This window comes from Neurospora crassa, linkage group I (genome assembly GCF_000182925.2).
Source record: "Neurospora crassa OR74A linkage group I, whole genome shotgun sequence".
NCBI classification, from domain to species: Eukaryota; Fungi; Ascomycota; class Sordariomycetes; order Sordariales; family Sordariaceae; genus Neurospora; species Neurospora crassa.
This window is the reverse complement of record NC_026501.1, coordinates 7,475,630-7,491,986: the sequence shown is the minus strand read 5'-3', so window position 1 is coordinate 7,491,986 and position 16,357 is coordinate 7,475,630. Positions and strand designations below refer to the sequence as shown.

Genomic DNA, 16,357 nt, shown 5'->3' with positions numbered 1-16,357 from the left:
GGTACGAAGCTGCCCCTACAAAAAAACGGGCACTGGCCGCAGTGTAGCGTGCCAGCGGCAGAACCTTCCCTAGGACCACGGCATATAAGCCCGCACTTCAGGACCTCCCAATACCTCCAGTAGCAGACGCAGCAGTGCCAGTCCTGGGGCTGAAAATACGTGGGTGCTCTCGTAGGTCCTGCGGGCAGCTGGTCCTGTGTTCAATCCCGGGCTTGGGCGGCCGAGCTTTTTGCGTTTTCGCTTCTCATTTCGATTGTAATTTTTCTACTGCAATCTATCAATACGAATTCATGTTCGGTTCCATACCTAACTATCGACGAGAAGTATTGTAGAGGCTGCATTAAAGTTGCACTACGGATTCTCCGTCTCCGTCTTTACCCCCCGGTCTTGTCTGCTCTTTCCCCATCGCCTTTTCCTCTCACCCTATCTCATTATCCCTTCCCATCTTCTTCCTATTCTCCCTTCCCCAGAAACCTAAACTCTTAAACAAAAAATACTGTCCCCCCTTACCATATTGGATATGTGGGTGAGGGGGACAGGGTTTTTTGACCATCACCGGTGCGATTTTCTACCATGAAATAGATCACCGAAATATTTCAATGACCACTAATGTCGCTTGAAACGGAACTCTGACAAGCATCTGGTATCAACGACCCACAATCAAAGAACAGGAACTGAGTGATTTAGCAAGATGATTCATTTCCTTTGACCCTTTTCACAATCTTCTCCAACAGTCAACCCCATGCTCTAGTCATTTTAAGCCAACAATACACCGATCCTTCCCTCATGAATCGATTCTAAGGAGAGTCCAGCTATGAACCACACCGGTAACCACTAACAGACCACCTCTTCACTCAGCCTTCTGCAACGTAGCACAAGCAATCCGCGCCGAACTAGCATCATGAAAGACGATCCCTCTATTTCCGATATATCCCAAGTTGATGACATTAAGCGCTGAATAAGGGTCGTTGAAGCTGTAAAGATTTATTGTCATCAACTGATCAGCAACCAAGCACCAGAACACAACAACCGCATCAATAGCTATTTGCCTGAAATTCAATGGAAGAAAGGTAAAATATCTCACCTCTTCAGCACGCTAGGTCCGGTCACCATTCCATACTTCCCCGAAAGATCGCCAACCTCGCAAGTCGGAGGCGCCGCGCTGTTGCATGGCGGACTGTCGCCGCGCAGGTAGGAATCAAGATGGCCAGCTGTGTCGGCGCAGTTCCCGTCAGAGGGAACGGGGCGGAGGTGGACGTGGTATTCTACCCATGGGTGATGACGCTAGGGGTTAGTGACTTGACCAAATGAAGTATATCACTCGTCAGGGGGTGGATGATGTGTTTGGTTTATTTCGAGGAGATGGGGTGAAAGACTGGGTGTGTGTACGTACTAAACGGCCCCTGCTCTACCGGAAGCCCCGTCACGTCAATGGTGTAGTTGGCACCAACGGTATTTGCGACGGCGGTCACGAAACCCTTGACTGTAGGAGAATCGAACTTTGCCATCCAGACTTCGCCGATGACGGGATTGTTATGGACCGGACGAGCGTCTCCTAGCTTGCCTGTTGTGTTGTTGCTGGACTGGCAGACTGCAAGAGTGGCAGTGGCCACGAGGCGGAAGACGGAAGGGAGGTGCATGGTTCTGGTGTGTTGGAGTTCACTGCCGATGGGATCTAGGTATGAAGCTAAGGTCTTGGAGAGGTGCGAGAAACTGGGGCTTTATAGAATTTCTCATACATGCACCGAGCTGATGTCCGGTGGTGGAAACATTTTCAGGGAACCTACATCGGAAGATGCGTCTTGATGCAATCTGAATGTGGGGGTCCGACACGGATATGCGATCGGACGTCCACCAGCAAGAGGGTACGGTGATAGTCCGGACATTTTCCCGCATGATTAGGATAAGTTCTCAGGCCGGCAGCGTCAAGCCACAACTTCATCCTGCAGCACCGCAGCACACTCAACGGGTCGGTTGGGTACTCAGGTACAGATGGAACGCATAATTGACCTACACGATAGAAAGAAGGCAAGGGTCCGTGATATATCATATAAACAGCGTCGTCGAGATTGCAGTCCCGGATTTTGCCTTGCCATGGTGGACCTTGATCATTGAAAGCGAATATCGTAGGAAAACAAGCGGATATTTCTCATGAACTTCCCGCCGCTAACGAGGACTATGGCTATCGCAGCAACGATGGATAAAAAAAAAGTATTATTTGAGGTCCGACAAAGGTAAGGGTAGGAACTAACACCAACTCTAAACAGCTTGATAACGCGCCGGACCCGAATATGTTCATGCAAAGCTAATACAACCCATATCTGCACATCTGACTAAACAGCGTCCGTGATTTCACAACGCAGACGTGACTATAGTATAACTCCTTGCTCAACGAGGTGTTGGAAGTTCATTGGCCGGTGACCGGACGGGTAACTCAACGGCGTTGTTGATATCAAAGGCTGTAGTAGTATCGCTGGCCCTAAAGTTGCTTATTTCCGTATGTTTGTGTCTTCTCTCGACATCATCTTGATGATCCAGTATCGACTTGCTAACAGGATAAGGAAAGGGACTCTGTGATAGCGGTGAAGGCGGCATCGGATGCCACGTTGAACTTTGCATGCTCACATGTGGAATACGGTCAGAAGTCGATACGGATGACTGTGGGATGACTTGGGCTGGAGCATTCGAGTGTAAAGGATGCGAATGCGGGGCATTCGGTAATGGTGATTTCAGGGCCGGAGCGGTTGAGCTTGGAGCATCTGAGCCTGGACCGCTCGTATGTTGAGTTTGCGAACGTCTTTGCCACCAGAGAAACAAAGATGCTAGAAACGCACATATGACCACTGTGATACAGACGGCGATTACCACAACGGCCGTCGTTGAAATGGTCGTGTTTGAGGAACCGGACACCGAAGTAGCAGACGAAGAAGCAGAAGAAGAAGCAGTGGTCTTTGCAAAGGTCGCTTCCGATATGTCGTTAGCCGTTGGGGTGCCGGTCATGCCGGTCGTCAACTTGTCGGTTGACTGGTAAACCATGCGAACACCGTAGCCGTTTAAAGCATCGGGGCTTTTAAGCGTCACATGTCCTGTAATTGTCTTGCCGTTTGGCGATTTCGTTACATCGGTAGTGAAACCTGCCGCCGGTGCCTCCCATCTGCAATTATAGTTGCTCAATGATGAGGCAAGCTTCGTGGGTTTTACGACACATGTAAGTGCGACATCTCCGCGCTGTGGGCAGCAGGTTACCGTCGTGATCGTCGCAACTCCGCCGTTGTCATGGCATGCGCTGGTGTAGCCCTCCGGGCATATCAGACCGGGCGAGAAAAAAGCGGTTTCGGCGGGAGACCAACCACTCGGAAGGCAGCTCGTATGTTGATCGATGAGATAGACATCGTCCGACTGGACGCCGTAGCAGTCATCCGGCAGGTCGAACTGGGTCGTCAGCGGGACGCGAGGGAAAGAGGTGACCACCAACTTGGCGAGAGGAGTAACCGCCGTTGGCACTGTTGTTGGCACTGATGTTTGAGGAGGCATGGCTGCGTGCGTCTCAACCAATCTTTCATCGACTTGTCAAGACGCTCTTGTCGTGCTGGGGGATTCGGAGATGATTGGATGCTGGGCGTGGAGAGAGCCTCAACCTTGGATGGACACACAAGCTTCAAAGAGGTACGATGATAGCATGGATTTGTAGGCTCGAGGATGCTTGCAACTTACATACGTTTGTCCTTGAGGTACGCAACAGACCGCAAAACACTTCTGATAGTGGTCTTCTCCATCCGGATGTCGCACGAGACGGTATCCCCCCTGGTCGATTGTTGGATCGGGATCTCACAAAGGGTACTGCCCCGTCATGTTGAAGCATATTCTTTGATGAATATGGCTGTAAAGCAAGGGACGTGAGGCATCGTGGCCGGAGCAGCCAAATAGAGGTAAACTAGGGTGGTGCTGTAGGTATGGACCTTTTAGCCATTCAACGATGGAAACAGCCCTGTACGAAGTGCGAGCGAGGTAGGAGAACATGATCGAGGGACAAGCATAACTTCAGCTTCGCTGCAGTTAGTGTTAATGAACTTGGATTTTCCCTCAGAATGCCGAAACTAGCGATGGAGAAACGGTGCGGTATGATGAGTTCGATCTTAACATCCATGTGGTAGTGAGCTACTGCAAGAGAAACATGTAAAGCAGACTGGAGATTCCCTCTCCGATATTGACCGGAATCGCAAAGTGTCGCCCTTTGCTGGAAGAACCGGGTCGAATTCCGGCAACAAAGAGCAAAACAGGAAAGACTGTGCAAACTGTGCAAGGATCAAGACCATCGCGCGAGGTGTTTGGGTCCATTTGTAACATCCATCCCGTCCGTGGTGGAGGTAACGAGGAATGAAGAAATGTACCCGTTGGGGAGGGAAGCGGAATCGAGTTGCCTTTCGCTCGTCGTTGAACAAGACGGGAAGTTCATCACAGGACGCGGCAGGCAGTTGTAGCAGCACTGCAATTGCACACCATTGGCTGAAATGTACAAGTGGGCAAGAGTGGATAAGATAAGCGGGCGCGCAACACGACGGCGCGGAGCCACGGAGAGCAATTCTTCCGCATTGCGCACAGACCAGGCACACAGGGCACACGCAGCACCACCCAAATTTGTCAAGGTGGGCAAAAAATCCAAGCCGAAGCTGGTCAGCGTACGATCTTCGACCTCACACATCAACGACCGACGTCCGAATCGCAAAAATGGTCAACGTACCCAAGACCCGCAAGACCTACTGCGCTGGCCGCTCTTGCGGCAAGCACACCCTCCACAAGGTCACCCAGTACAAGGCCGGCAAGGCTTCGGCTTTCGCTCAGGGAAAGCGCCGTTACGACCGCAAGCAGTCCGGTTACGGTGGTCAGACCAAGCCCGTCTTCCACAAGAAGGCGAAGACCACCAAGAAGGTCGTCCTCAGACTGGTACGGGAGCCCGAATAGGAATCGAGAATCTGAAGACTTTGAGGGATTGGGGCTAAAAATGGTGAATCTACAGGAGTGCTCCGTCTGCAAGCAGAAGAAGCAGCTTCCCCTCAAGCGCTGCAAGCACTTCGAGCTCGGGTAAGTTTTTCCAATTTAATGACTGAAATGTTCGGGATCAAGAAGACACGGCATCATCGTCATCATCATCATCATCATCATCATCACCGAATTCTGGGATATGCGACATTGCGCGATAAGAGCGATTATTTCTGCCGCCGAACCGCGAGACGATAGACTGCAATTCCCTGCTGGGCGCGAGACCGAAACCCCACGATGGCGATTACCGACAGAGCTCGACGCGACATGAACGACTCCGCATTGCATTCGAAGCTATGTTTTGTTGGGGAAAGGTGTGAACGACCGGTGTGCCAGACAGCTGCTGTTTGGTCGATATCCATCAACAACCATCAGGAGTATCGCCAAAATTGGGTTACGCGCCTAGCAGCAGATTGGGTACTGTGGAGGAAGCATCGACAGAAACAACAGAAGAAACATGCCGCGATACAGCTTCCAGCCTGGCATCACCCAGACGAAATACCGCTCTGCTCAGATCCATCGCCAAGCTGCGCCACTGCGACATCATCTTACGATATCCCACGATCGATCGACGATGATGCGGTGTCTTCTTGACCTATGAAATGTACTCTGATGAACTGGTTCTGACTCGTTTGTAACAACAGTGGTGACAAGAAGACCAAGGGCGCTGCTCTCGTCTTCTAAACGCCTTCCATGGGAAGAATGCGGTGGTAGCGAGGTTGCGAAGCCGGCACTGGTTTTCTTGACTGGTCTTGCATGGGTTTGCCGTGTCGTAGCATCGAAGTCAACGGACTGGCTTCGATGTTGGCACGGGAAAGTTGGTCTTTGAGGTACATGTACAATGGACACGGATGGTCGGGTGCGGGAAACGAACACAATACCATCTTTGGGGCGTTTCGTCTGCGGTTTCTATCTACCAATGCTGCCACCGTTTTCCTCGCAACTTTTTTCTACACAGTTTCTCCGCCTGGGGCATCTTTTTGGTCAAGGGGTGATGTGAGATGTGTCCCGAAGTCACATCATTCTTGACCTGTGTGCTGGAAGACGGAGTCTCGAGACGTGCTGATGGCCAAGGAGCTCATGGCCGTTATTTAGCCAGGAAGCAAACCGTGCGGACGACTACTCTAGTCTCGCAACTGGAGTCCACCAACAGTCAAATAATAATATCAGCAAGCCACCAACACCCCAAGTTCCATAGCTGTTCCATGTGCTGCCTAGCAGTGGCAGCCCGTGTTCTCCTGTTTGACAGTCTTTCGTCGTTCCATTTCCAACTACACTCCACACAATACTACTCGCTTGAATACGGCCTGTGCAAGCAATCCAGACGCTTCATCACCTGAGATTCTATCATGATGAAGGTGTCCTTCGAAACACGCACGCCATGGATTTTGTCCAGGCAAACTGGTAGATACGTAGTGGAAGGTAGACGTCGCAAGCTGTGAGCTGGGACGGCGAGCGGGACCAGTCAAACTGACATCACACTAATCACCTGAATCATAATGTCTTGAGGTTCCCTCCAGACGGGACGAACGCCATCCCCACCCCAGAGTGCACTGCTGATAACGATAACCTTAAAAGCGACAATGCCCCACGCAGTTGTGGGGCTGGTGGAGCGCGACTGCAGATCTGTGAATTTGGTTTCCATTCTTTCTTTCCGTGTGAATTGTTTCCCGCTTCCAGTTCTCTTCTTCCCCAACACTGAACTTGTTTGCTTCTCCGGTCAGGTCCAAAAGCGTTTCCTCGCCTCATTTCAGCCCGCCAACTTGTTGGTTCGCTACCTCCAGTCTGATTTTCTATACAAGTTCTACCTATTTGCACCACCTTATATGCCAGTCTAAGATGCGATCGTGTTCTCGTCATCTGCCAGGGACGGGTAGAAGAGCACATGGCAGCCCATCGATCCGTTCGTCGGTACTCTTTCGAGCCGTCGTGAGCCCGTACGGGAAAGTTCCATGTTGTTGGCGTTGGCGCGCCCACGTTCTATCGCCATCAGGGACGGCCAGGTTACCAACAGCAAACGCTCTTCTTACCTGCCGACCTGACCTCGCGGCTCCGGCATTTGCACTTCGGTTGGCAATCTTCCATGCCTAAGGTGACAACAGCCTTCGTCCCATTCAACCCGGGGCCACGAATGCCCTTCAGTCCCATGGGTTGCGCAATACCTACCTTTCCCTCGAAGGCATAGTGATCAGCGTGTCAAATACCGTCTCAGCAAGGCCGTAACTGCCTTCAACAGGTACTCGCGCAGGACATTGAATCCAAATATTCTTGCCAAGCTTGGCATCAAATTCCATTATCGTTTACAGCCATTGTTGCGCGTCCCCTCTTTCACTCTTTACTCTATGTAGGTCCATGATTCTCTGATGACCGTATTATGTTTTCGAGAGTTAGACGCAAGAATACTGCGCACACCAAGTGGTATGCCTGCTCCTTCAGCGACAAGCAAACGGCGCTGCTGAGGGGCCAAATCAGAGATTGGGACACATACGAAAACTCAGAATGTCCATAATTAGTCGGCCACAATTTCCTGGGCCTTCATGATGGAACTACAGGCGGCGGCATGTTGTCTCACCCTGGTGTCTGTTCACTGTCGTCGAGTGACTGGCGTAGTGAAGACTACATCGCCCTATATTGCACATTTCGAGATTCTCAGACTTCTTCCCGCTCCTCAAGTGTTGATTCGAGGTTCAGGGCATGGTGTTGTGGGCACTTTGAGACCACCCAAAGCCCAGATTATGATGTATAGCCCACCACAAAGGGCACGCACATACAGAACCTGTTGCGGCGGGACAAATGTCACGCACAACCCCCTTCTCCTGCTGTAACACTGTTTACAACAGAAGATATCCACTTGGTCACCATTCCCTTGCCTTCAATAAGCAGAGAATTGTCAGTACAAAAACCCTGCACGGTTCTTGAAGACCTGAAAAAGCTTGGAAGGCTGCGGATATAACCCTAACCCCCGTCGTGTACTGCCTGCCCAAGCACGCCGAGGTTGGACCCAAGAGCTGGGAAGACTGGACCAAAAAAGAACGGAGTAGCCATGCAAGTGGAACACTCCAAAATTTCTTTTGTGGGCCGTTTGTACTTCGCCTTTGCCTTATAGGATTTTTTTTCCCTGCGTTGGCCTCTCAGTCATATTCACTTCTTCATATTCAGGCCCTCAGTGTTACCCTCATCACCACCACAAACAATCTATTGTCTTTGATTCTTCTTACTCGCTTTTGCGTATCTCCGCCTACGACTCATCAGCTCTTTCAACCCTTATATAACAGACAATAGCAACTATGGACAGAATCGGCAACGACACCACCATGCAGAACTCTGACGCCCTTACCGAGGGTCGTCGCATCTACATGGGCAACCTTCTGTACTCCGTCAAGCCCGCTGATGTCGAGGGACTCCTTCAGGATGCCGGCTTCACCCAGTACGAGAAGATTCACATTTCGGTTGATCCCCTTAGCGGAAGGAACCCTGGATACTGCTTCATCGAGTTCACCACTCGTGAGGAGGCTGAGCGCGCTCTTGAGAGCTTGGCTGGCGTTGACCTTTGCGGACGTTCCGTGAAGCTCGGCCCTTGCCACCCCAAGACTTCTTCTCAGCGTCGGGAGGGAGCGTCCGCCTCCCCTGCGCCCCGCTCCACTTTCGATCGGTGGGGTGACTGGAGAAGCGGCAGCAAGCCCGCGGCGACTGAGGAGCAGAGGTCGTATGGTACTCAGAGGCGCACTGGTAGTGATGCGAAGGAGGGCGTTGTCCAGAACAACAAGAGACTTTATGTTGGTGGTCTTGGCGAGATGATCGACCAGGAGCAGAACGACGCAGAGATCCGTGAGATCTTCCTTGGGTTTGAGATGTAAGTCAAGAGAGCCTCCTCGTGATTGGAAGCTAGCCCAGATTTGTGTGCAGGTGTATTGACTCTTTGATAGTGTGACTATCGGCAAGCGTATCGCTCCCAACCCTCTTTCGAGGCCTCAGAACGGCAGCGGTAGCCACCACTACTGCTTCGTCGATTTTGCGTCCGAGGACGAGGCTGAGCGTGCTATGACGGCGACCAACGGCAGGCCCATCCTGGGCGGCACCCTTCGTGTTTACCCTGCCAAGTCCAAGGCTCCTGTCCGGGAGGCTGAGGAGGGCTCCTCCTACAGACCTCGCGGCGAGCGCACTGAGCGCACTGAGCGTACCGAGAGGGCGGAGCGCCCCGCAAAGACTGATCGCAACCCTGAGCGTCAGAGGGAGATCCTCGGTGCCAGGAGCTGGAGGGCCGGCCCCAGCGCCGTTGCTGCCGAGTGAACACCATCATGATCGGTTTATCAAGCACTACTGTCCAAGTCGGCACGGATGTGCCCTAGTTATACCCCTCCGTCAAATCTACCTTCAGAGTGTCTCATCCTGTTGATGGAGACAACCGATGAAGTCAACAGCCGCCTCGCGTTCGGTGGCATTGTGAGCTGGATGATACATGGCCATGCAGTTGCTTGAACTGGCCCAGACTCTCGCCATTCGATGCAGTAGAAGGGGCTGAAGTGTGGATGCACAAGCGGTTCCATTCAGGTGGCCGAGCAGCCAGTGCTGTACGTCATTTGTTGTGGTTGAGCGAGCTCGATCAGGGCCGAACAAGCGAGGGTGAAGGCACCAGAGAGGGAATGGATAAGGGAAACTACAAAAAGGGGGTCTCATGAGTACAGGGGCGTGAGGGACTCAGCGGGAGCACGGTATGATTCATTCAAAAATTATTGCCTTCGGGTTGTACAACCACATCTGGTCTTCAATAGTCCTTTTTCTTCTTCTCCGTGACGCGGAGATGCTTAAAAGGCCTCCTCTGTTTAATTCTTTCAAGCCCCTGCTTCCACTGAATCCACCCTAGCTCATGATTGATTGAAAGTCTCTCTACCAGATACGGTTTCCCTACCTCTAACCATCCAGGCCCTACGAGCTCAATTTTTTCCATTTCTTTCAGATTCTCGGCAAAATACTTCATTATAAGGCTTCTATCCGCTAGGCCCAGCTCAACTTCGCAGCATGGCTTCAAAATTCACCATCACCTTACTCATCACCCTAAGCCTCACAACCCATATCAAGGCCGATATCCCCGTCTCCATCTTCTCCTACACGCCTTACCTCCGACAGCGAGAATGCGTCAAAGATTGCATCTGGCATTCGGGTCCCACAGCAGAAGACCTCATCGTTGCCCTTGAGTGCAGAGGGCCATGGGTTAACGAATGTTATTGCAGCGGCAACGATGATTACGAACAGGCCAGCACAGCTAGCTCCTTTCTCAGGAGCTGCGTGGCCAAGAGTTGCCGAACTTCGTCAACCGATTCACTGGTTACGAGCGCTTTTGACCTTTATGATGAGTACTGCGCCGAGGCGGGGATGGCGGCACCTTTGGTGGTGGCTAGTCCTACCAGGACGGAGGATAAGGTGACGGGTGTAGTGACTGGGTCGGAAGGAGATCGGGGGCCGACGGCGGGTGGAGGATCTGGTTCAGGAATGTCTAATGAAGGTTCAGGTGAGTTTGATGATAATGCGTTCGCTGAGAGCTTTTGCAGTCTCTGCCTATTCCATCATGACCGATTTGCTACTACCATACCAGGTTTATCCACCGGCGCGAAAGTCGGGATAGCAGTCGGCTCTGCAGCCGCTGCTTTGGCGCTGGTTGCATCTGCTGTCATTACCTGGCGACTAATGGTCAACGCTCGTGTATCTCCTCCCCGGCCGGCGCAGCAATGCTACTGAAGTCCGAACAAATGACACCGGAAAAACTAAAATTCCTCGACTGCAAATAATTTGGCACCCAGGGCTTCCAGCAGTGACAACTCGTTACAACTAAAGATCCGAAATATGCCAAGATCCTCTGACCTCCAAACGAACTACACTCGCGTTCCACATACGGCGTGCATGCAGGCGTTCACCGGCCCCCGTGGCCCTACCGGGTATTACACGGCCCCGGCCTGTCAAATGTGAAAGGCGCTATGTCATTGGGCCGCATCTACATCTCCGTGCGCGCCGTCCCGATCTCTGCGGACGGGATCTTCAAACGTGCATGCCGAGTGGCGGCTTACAAGGGGCTTCTCCGCAGTTGCAGTCAAATATCCGGAGTGCGTCTGAGGAGAAGAGGAGATGGGGTGACAGCCGCCCCAATCGGGTTTCAGCCGCTTAATTACAAAATGTTGGGGTAAAGACGAGACGGTGACAATGACGAGGGAAACAGGGTAAGTGAAGAATCATATCGTCATATACTCGAAACAACGGATGAGGGTGCCGTTGAAGGATGCCGGTAGTGGGAAACGACGTGATTACATAAGGATCTTGTTGAAAGGTGAAGATGGTCAATTAATATATGTATTGTCATCATGTCTCACCATACCTATCTATCTTCAGATGTCCCACTCATTCATATAAACAAGCCTGTCAACTACCAGCTTGTTACATATGAACCATGAAGCTAACCACTCATCCCTTGCTCCCTTTGCTTGCCTCTGTTCTCACGGCCAATGCCTTCCAATTCCCCGACTGCGTTAACGGCCCTCTAGCAAAATCCAAAGCATGCGATGTTACTGGCACAGCACCCGAACGCGCAGCATCGTTGGTTGACCAGTTAACCATTGACGAGAAGCTCGTCAACCTCGTTGAGTAGAACACCCCCTATCCATGTCTTCACATCGTAACACTGAAACTAACCTTTGCCCAAATAGCCAAGCTCTTGGGGCCTCTCGCCTTGGGTTACCCAAGTATGCGTGGTGGTCAGAAGGCCTTCACGGCGTCGCCGGTTCTCCCGGCGTCAAGTTCAACACAACCGGCTACCCCTTCTCCTACGCCACTTCTTTCGCCAACGCCATCAACCTCGGCGCCTCCTTTGACGATGACCTAGTGTACGAAGTCGGCACAGCCATCAGCACCGAAGCAAGGGCATTTGCTAACTTTGGCTTTGGCGGGCTGGATTACTGGACGCCCAATGTCAACCCCTACAAAGACCCGAGATGGGGGAGAGGGGCCGAGACTCCCGGGGAAGACCCCCTCCATATCAAAGGGTATGTGAAAGCGATACTGGCGGGCTTGGAGGGAAACGAGACGGTGAGAAAGGTGATTGCGACTTGCAAACATTATGCTGCGTATGATTTGGAGAGGTGGCACGGCCTGACGAGGTATGAGTTTGAGGCGATCGTGACTCTGCAGGACCTGAGTGAGTATTATTTGCCGCCATTTCAGCAGTGCGCGAGGGATTCGAAGGTGGGGAGTATCATGTGCAGGTATGTCCCGTCCTCCCCTTGCTACAAGCGTCGTGTGGCCAACCAGATCTCGAAGTGGGAAGTACATATGCTGACCTGTCGGTCCCAAATCCAGCTACAACGCCCTCACCATTCGTGACATGGCTAGCGGCAAGCCAGACGAGGAAATCAACCTCACCACGGCACAGCCAGCCTGCGCAAAACCCTACCTAATGACCATCTTGCGCGACCACTGGAACTGGACCGAACACAACAACTACATCACATCTGATTGCAACGCCATCCTAGATTTTCTACCTGACAACCACAACTTTTCGCAAACGCCCGCTGAAGCCGCCGCAGCGGCCTATAAAGCCGGTACTGACACAGTCTGCGAGGTATCGGGTTCCCCGCTCACGGATGTCGTCGGCGCTTACAACCAGTCCCTTCTCCCGGAAGCCGTCATCGACACCGCCCTCCGCCGTCTTTACGAAGGTCTTATTCGCGCCGGCTATCTCGACCACGGCCGTTCTTCTGCTGTCGCCGGCGGCGATGGTGGCTCGTTCTCCTCCCCAGCTTACGACGCGTTAAACTGGGAGGACGTCAACACCCCATCCACCCAAGAACTAGCTCTCCGTTCTGCGACGGAAGGTATCGTCCTGCTCAAAAACGCCGGTAGTCTCCTCCCCTTGGACTTCTCAGGGAAGAAAGTGGCGCTGATAGGCCATTGGGCCAATGCTACTGGGACGATGCGCGGTCCGTACTCCGGTATACCGCCCTTTTATCATAACCCGCTCTACGCCGCTCAGCAGCTGAACCTTTCGTTTTCCTACGCCAACGGTCCCGTTGTGAACGCCAGTGACCCGGATACTTGGACCGCTCCCGCTTTGGCGGCTGCGGAAGGGGCTGATGTGGTTTTGTATTTCGGCGGGACGGACACGACTGTTGCTTCTGAGGATCTTGACCGTGAGTCCATCGCGTGGCCGGAAACGCAGATGCAGTTGCTTTCGGAGCTGGCGGGGCTAGGGAAACCGTTGGTGGTAATCCAGCTAGGCGACCAAGTGGATGATTCTTCTCTCCTAAACAACGGGAACGTGTCTTCGATTTTGTGGGTTGGTTACCCAGGTCAGTCGGGCGGGACGGCAGTCTTTGATGTTTTGACCGGCAAGAAAGCGCCGGCGGGACGGTTACCGGTGACTCAATACCCGGAAGGGTATGTTGACGAGGTACCGTTGACGGAGATGGCGTTGCGGCCTTTTAACTACTCCTCTTCCTCAAACCTGGAACAGGAAGTCTCCGTCCAAGGAAGGGGCAGCCTAACAATCCAACCCCGCTCAACCCCCGGAAACAAAACCCTTTCTTCCCCCGGTCGCACCTACAAATGGTACTCCAGCCCCGTCCTTCCCTTTGGTTACGGGCTTCATTATACCACTTTCAACGTCTCCCTTTCTCTCTCCTCCTCCAACGCCTCCTCCTCCTCCTCGTCCCCCTCCTTTTCCATCCCCTCCCTCCTCACCCCCTGCACCGCCACCCACCTCGACCTCTGTCCCTTCTCTCCTTCTGCCAACTCCGCCCTCTCCGTCTCCATCACCAACACCGGCACCCACACCTCCGATTACGTCGTCCTCCTCTTTTTGTCTGGAGAATTCGGACCTAAACCGTACCCGCTCAAGACGTTGGTGAGCTACAAGCGGGTGAAAGACATTAAGCCGGGGGAGACGGTCACGGTTAAAGATGTGCCGGTGAGCTTGGGAGCGATTAGTAGGGTGGATGGGGACGGGAATACGGTTTTGTATCCGGGGACTTATCGGTTTGTTGTGGATGTTGATGGGTCGCAGGGAGTAGAGAGGGGTGAGGAGGTGGTGGTTGAGTTGGTGGGTGACGAGGCGGTGCTGGACGAGTTCCCGCAACCACCCAAGGAGTGAGTAGAGTGAGTGAAAAGAATAAGAAGAGAGAGAGGGGATATGGACGGGAGGATGTTTGGACAAGTGACTGGAAGGCTGGAAAAGACCAGCTATGGTATGGGTTCGAATATATGTAGATATATGGCTTAAGTATGTACATTGAAGTCATAGTCGTCATCTTCACAAGGAATCATGACTCGTGGCTGGACTAATCAGCAACTTTCTCGTTCCCTCTCCTTGGTCATCTCTTGACTCTTTCCTCCACTTCTCCCTCAGAGCACGCTTCCCACTCCTTTACACGCACTGAGAGTACCAATCGTTCATCTTCTTGCAAGTGGTAGAGCTGGCGCAAGCAGTGCAGCCAGTATATCCATTACCTCCGCACTGGCCCCAACGCTGGACGGTGCACCCACCCTTGCTAGCAGGGGCAGCAGGGGCAGCAGAGCTAGGGGTCGCCGGAGCAGTCGAAGGCCTGACACAGGCAAGAAGCGTGGTAGTAGGAGCAGCAACAGCAGCAGCATGAGTGGTAGCAGGAGGAGCAGCTTTGCTAGGCGAGGCGTTGTTGTTGTTGTTGTTGTTGCCAGTAATGCCGAACCACTCGAGATCATCTTCAGGGAACATGGGAGTGGCATGTGTGATACCAGTTCCATATGCACCAACTAGATTGGGGCCGTAGACGTACTTGGTCCAACCCGAAGCAGGCTGGTTAGCGAGAGTCTGCTGGGGCTGGCCGTACGTGTAGCCGAAGACGCCAGCCCACTGCTTGAGCGTCTCGTTGAAGTTTTGCGGGTAGAGGGTAGTGTCGGCGGAGCCGTGATGGATCATCATCCTCGGGCGTGGGCCCTCGTAGCCTGGATACATGTTAAAGACCACGTTGGCCCATTCCTCCTGGGAGTGGATGGAGTGGCCCTGCGAGCAGGTCGAGTTCCAGCCATTGACGGTGCCCGTCGCAAAACAGCCGGCACTGACGCCAGAGTACACGGAGGCCGCGGCGAAGAGCTCCGGGTAGGTAGCGGCCATAACGTTGGTCATCATAGCGCCGGAGCTGGTACCGGTGACGAAGACCTTGCTGGCGTCGGCACCGTACTGCTTGATGGTATAAGTAACCATCTAACGATGAGTTGTTAGCAAATCAAAAACCTTTAACATGAACAGATTGCTGTCTTCAAGACTTACGTTGGCAATGGAGTTGCTGTTGCCTCCACCGTTGTGGGTGAGAGAGGCCGGTGATGAGACATCCCAGCAAGTGCCTTTGTAGGGAGATTCGGGGTAGATAACCTATCAGCAGCAGCCTCTGTTAGTGATGTCCTCGAGGAGAAGGTCAAACACACAAGAAGTCCAGCACTGACAATGTAGCCATATTTCTCAGCCAACTGGGCATACTGAGTGCCCTGGTAGAAGGCCTGAGCGGTGCCGCTGCAGTAGTGAATGGCGACGATGATAGCGGGCTTGGTAGCGAGTTTGTTGGGGACATAGAGATACATCTTGACGCCTGAGGGGTTAGAGCCGAAGTTGGCGACCTGCTGGAGCGAAGCACGCTTGACGACCTCTGCGGCGCTCGCGAGGGAGGCGCCGAGGGCCAAGAGGCCGGAGGCGAAGGACGAGAACTTCATTGTCGTCAAAGATGGATTGGTTCTTCCAAACAACAAACTTGTCGATGGATGATACGGCTGGAGGGATAACGAGTGTCTTCCTCTTGTCGAGAATTTCATAAACTTGGACGGCCGTGGACATGCGTGCCCTCTTAAACCCCTTTAAGCGTCTCCTCGCAAGCACCATGGGCACCAACCCTGGCCAGCTTGGAATGAATCGGCATAGTCGGCACGGCCGGCGGCTGGCCATCAAATTTCAAGGTCAGGCAAGCGATGAACCGAAGTGGACTCGATCGCGGACGGGCATGCTCCGGATGAACCATGATGGGTGAGGTTGCATGAGCCGGGGGGGTTGAAACAGGCCGTTGCCTCATCCCGATTCGCGGGTTATCACAGCTACCATCCTGTCTCTTCTTCGAATTTTGCGAGGCTGAGTTGACGATGTGAACTACTGATTCAGACGATATCAGGTCCATGTGTTGTTGCTCGGGGGACCTCATCTGGTGATGATTTGGGAAAGGTTACAGTCGAAATCTTTGGTGGCGCATCAGGAATCTTTTCAACTCTGAACATAAAGACCCACTTTTGTTAGTGAGTGTGAAGTAGGACGCAA

The 16,357-nt window shown here is 52.9% G+C and overlaps 7 protein-coding genes across 7 annotated transcripts; 4 read left to right on the top strand and 3 right to left on the bottom strand.

Moving 5' to 3' along the window:
* Nucleotides 1-850: 850 nt before the first annotated feature.
* Nucleotides 851-1,640, bottom strand: NCU00704 (hypothetical protein; the record flags this gene model as incomplete). Its single annotated transcript, XM_959445.1, has 3 exons — nt 851-974; nt 1,085-1,265; nt 1,394-1,640. 3 exons carry the CDS (start codon nt 1,638-1,640, stop codon nt 851-853), a joined length of 552 nt encoding a protein of 183 aa, XP_964538.1.
* A 998-nt stretch (nt 1,641-2,638) lies between these two features.
* Nucleotides 2,639-3,534, bottom strand: NCU00705 (hypothetical protein; the record flags this gene model as incomplete). Its single annotated transcript, XM_959446.3, has 2 exons — nt 2,639-2,797; nt 2,866-3,534. 2 exons carry the CDS (start codon nt 3,532-3,534, stop codon nt 2,639-2,641), a joined length of 828 nt encoding a protein of 275 aa, XP_964539.3.
* A 1,131-nt stretch (nt 3,535-4,665) lies between these two features.
* On the top strand, nt 4,666-6,301 carry NCU00706 (60S ribosomal protein L42). The gene is made up of 3 exons (XM_959447.3): nt 4,666-4,944; nt 5,018-5,082; nt 5,685-6,301. Exons 1-3 carry the CDS (start codon nt 4,729-4,731, stop codon nt 5,722-5,724), a joined length of 321 nt encoding a protein of 106 aa, XP_964540.2. The 5' UTR covers nt 4,666-4,728; the 3' UTR covers nt 5,725-6,301.
* Nucleotides 6,302-8,100: 1,799 nt separating this feature from the next.
* NCU00707 (hypothetical protein) lies at nt 8,101-9,947 on the top strand. The gene is made up of 2 exons (XM_959448.2): nt 8,101-8,893; nt 8,967-9,947. The coding sequence occupies exons 1-2, from the start codon at nt 8,328-8,330 to the stop codon at nt 9,328-9,330; spliced, it is 930 nt and encodes a 309-aa protein (XP_964541.2). The 5' UTR covers nt 8,101-8,327; the 3' UTR covers nt 9,331-9,947.
* A 112-nt stretch (nt 9,948-10,059) lies between these two features.
* On the top strand, nt 10,060-10,789 carry NCU00708 (hypothetical protein; the record flags this gene model as incomplete). Its single annotated transcript, XM_959449.2, has 2 exons — nt 10,060-10,549; nt 10,634-10,789. 2 exons carry the CDS (start codon nt 10,060-10,062, stop codon nt 10,774-10,776), a joined length of 633 nt encoding a protein of 210 aa, XP_964542.1. The 3' UTR covers nt 10,777-10,789.
* A 690-nt stretch (nt 10,790-11,479) lies between these two features.
* Nucleotides 11,480-14,223, top strand: gh3-8 (glycosylhydrolase family 3-8; the record flags this gene model as incomplete). The annotated part of the gene is made up of 3 exons (XM_959450.3): nt 11,480-11,673; nt 11,736-12,290; nt 12,385-14,223. 3 exons carry the CDS (start codon nt 11,480-11,482, stop codon nt 14,171-14,173), a joined length of 2,538 nt encoding a protein of 845 aa, XP_964543.3. The 3' UTR covers nt 14,174-14,223.
* A 51-nt stretch (nt 14,224-14,274) lies between these two features.
* NCU00710 (acetyl xylan esterase) lies at nt 14,275-16,253 on the bottom strand. The gene is made up of 3 exons (XM_959451.2): nt 15,502-16,253; nt 15,329-15,430; nt 14,275-15,262 (listed from the first exon to the last, which is right to left on the bottom strand). The coding sequence occupies exons 1-3, from the start codon at nt 15,862-15,864 to the stop codon at nt 14,447-14,449; spliced, it is 1,281 nt and encodes a 426-aa protein (XP_964544.2). The 5' UTR covers nt 15,865-16,253; the 3' UTR covers nt 14,275-14,446.
* Between the last annotated feature and the right edge of the window lie 104 nt (nt 16,254-16,357).

Coding starts and splice junctions, on each gene's coding strand:
- NCU00706 (XM_959447.3), top strand. CDS start 4,729: ATGGTCAACGTACCCAAGACCCGCAAGACCTACTGCGCTGGCCGCTCT. Junction 4,945..5,017: donor AGAAGGTCGTCCTCAGACTG/GTACGGGAGCCC, acceptor GTGAATCTACAG/GAGTGCTCCGTCTGCAAGCA. Junction 5,083..5,684: donor TGCAAGCACTTCGAGCTCGG/GTAAGTTTTTCC, acceptor TTGTAACAACAG/TGGTGACAAGAAGACCAAGG.
- NCU00707 (XM_959448.2), top strand. CDS start 8,328: ATGGACAGAATCGGCAACGACACCACCATGCAGAACTCTGACGCCCTT. Junction 8,894..8,966: donor ATCTTCCTTGGGTTTGAGAT/GTAAGTCAAGAG, acceptor ACTCTTTGATAG/TGTGACTATCGGCAAGCGTA.
- NCU00710 (XM_959451.2), bottom strand. CDS start 15,864: ATGAAATTCTCGACAAGAGGAAGACACTCGTTATCCCTCCAGCCGTAT. Junction 15,431..15,501: donor CTGAGAAATATGGCTACATT/GTCAGTGCTGGA, acceptor TGCTGCTGATAG/GTTATCTACCCCGAATCTCC. Junction 15,263..15,328: donor ACAGCAACTCCATTGCCAAC/GTAAGTCTTGAA, acceptor ACTCATCGTTAG/ATGGTTACTTATACCATCAA.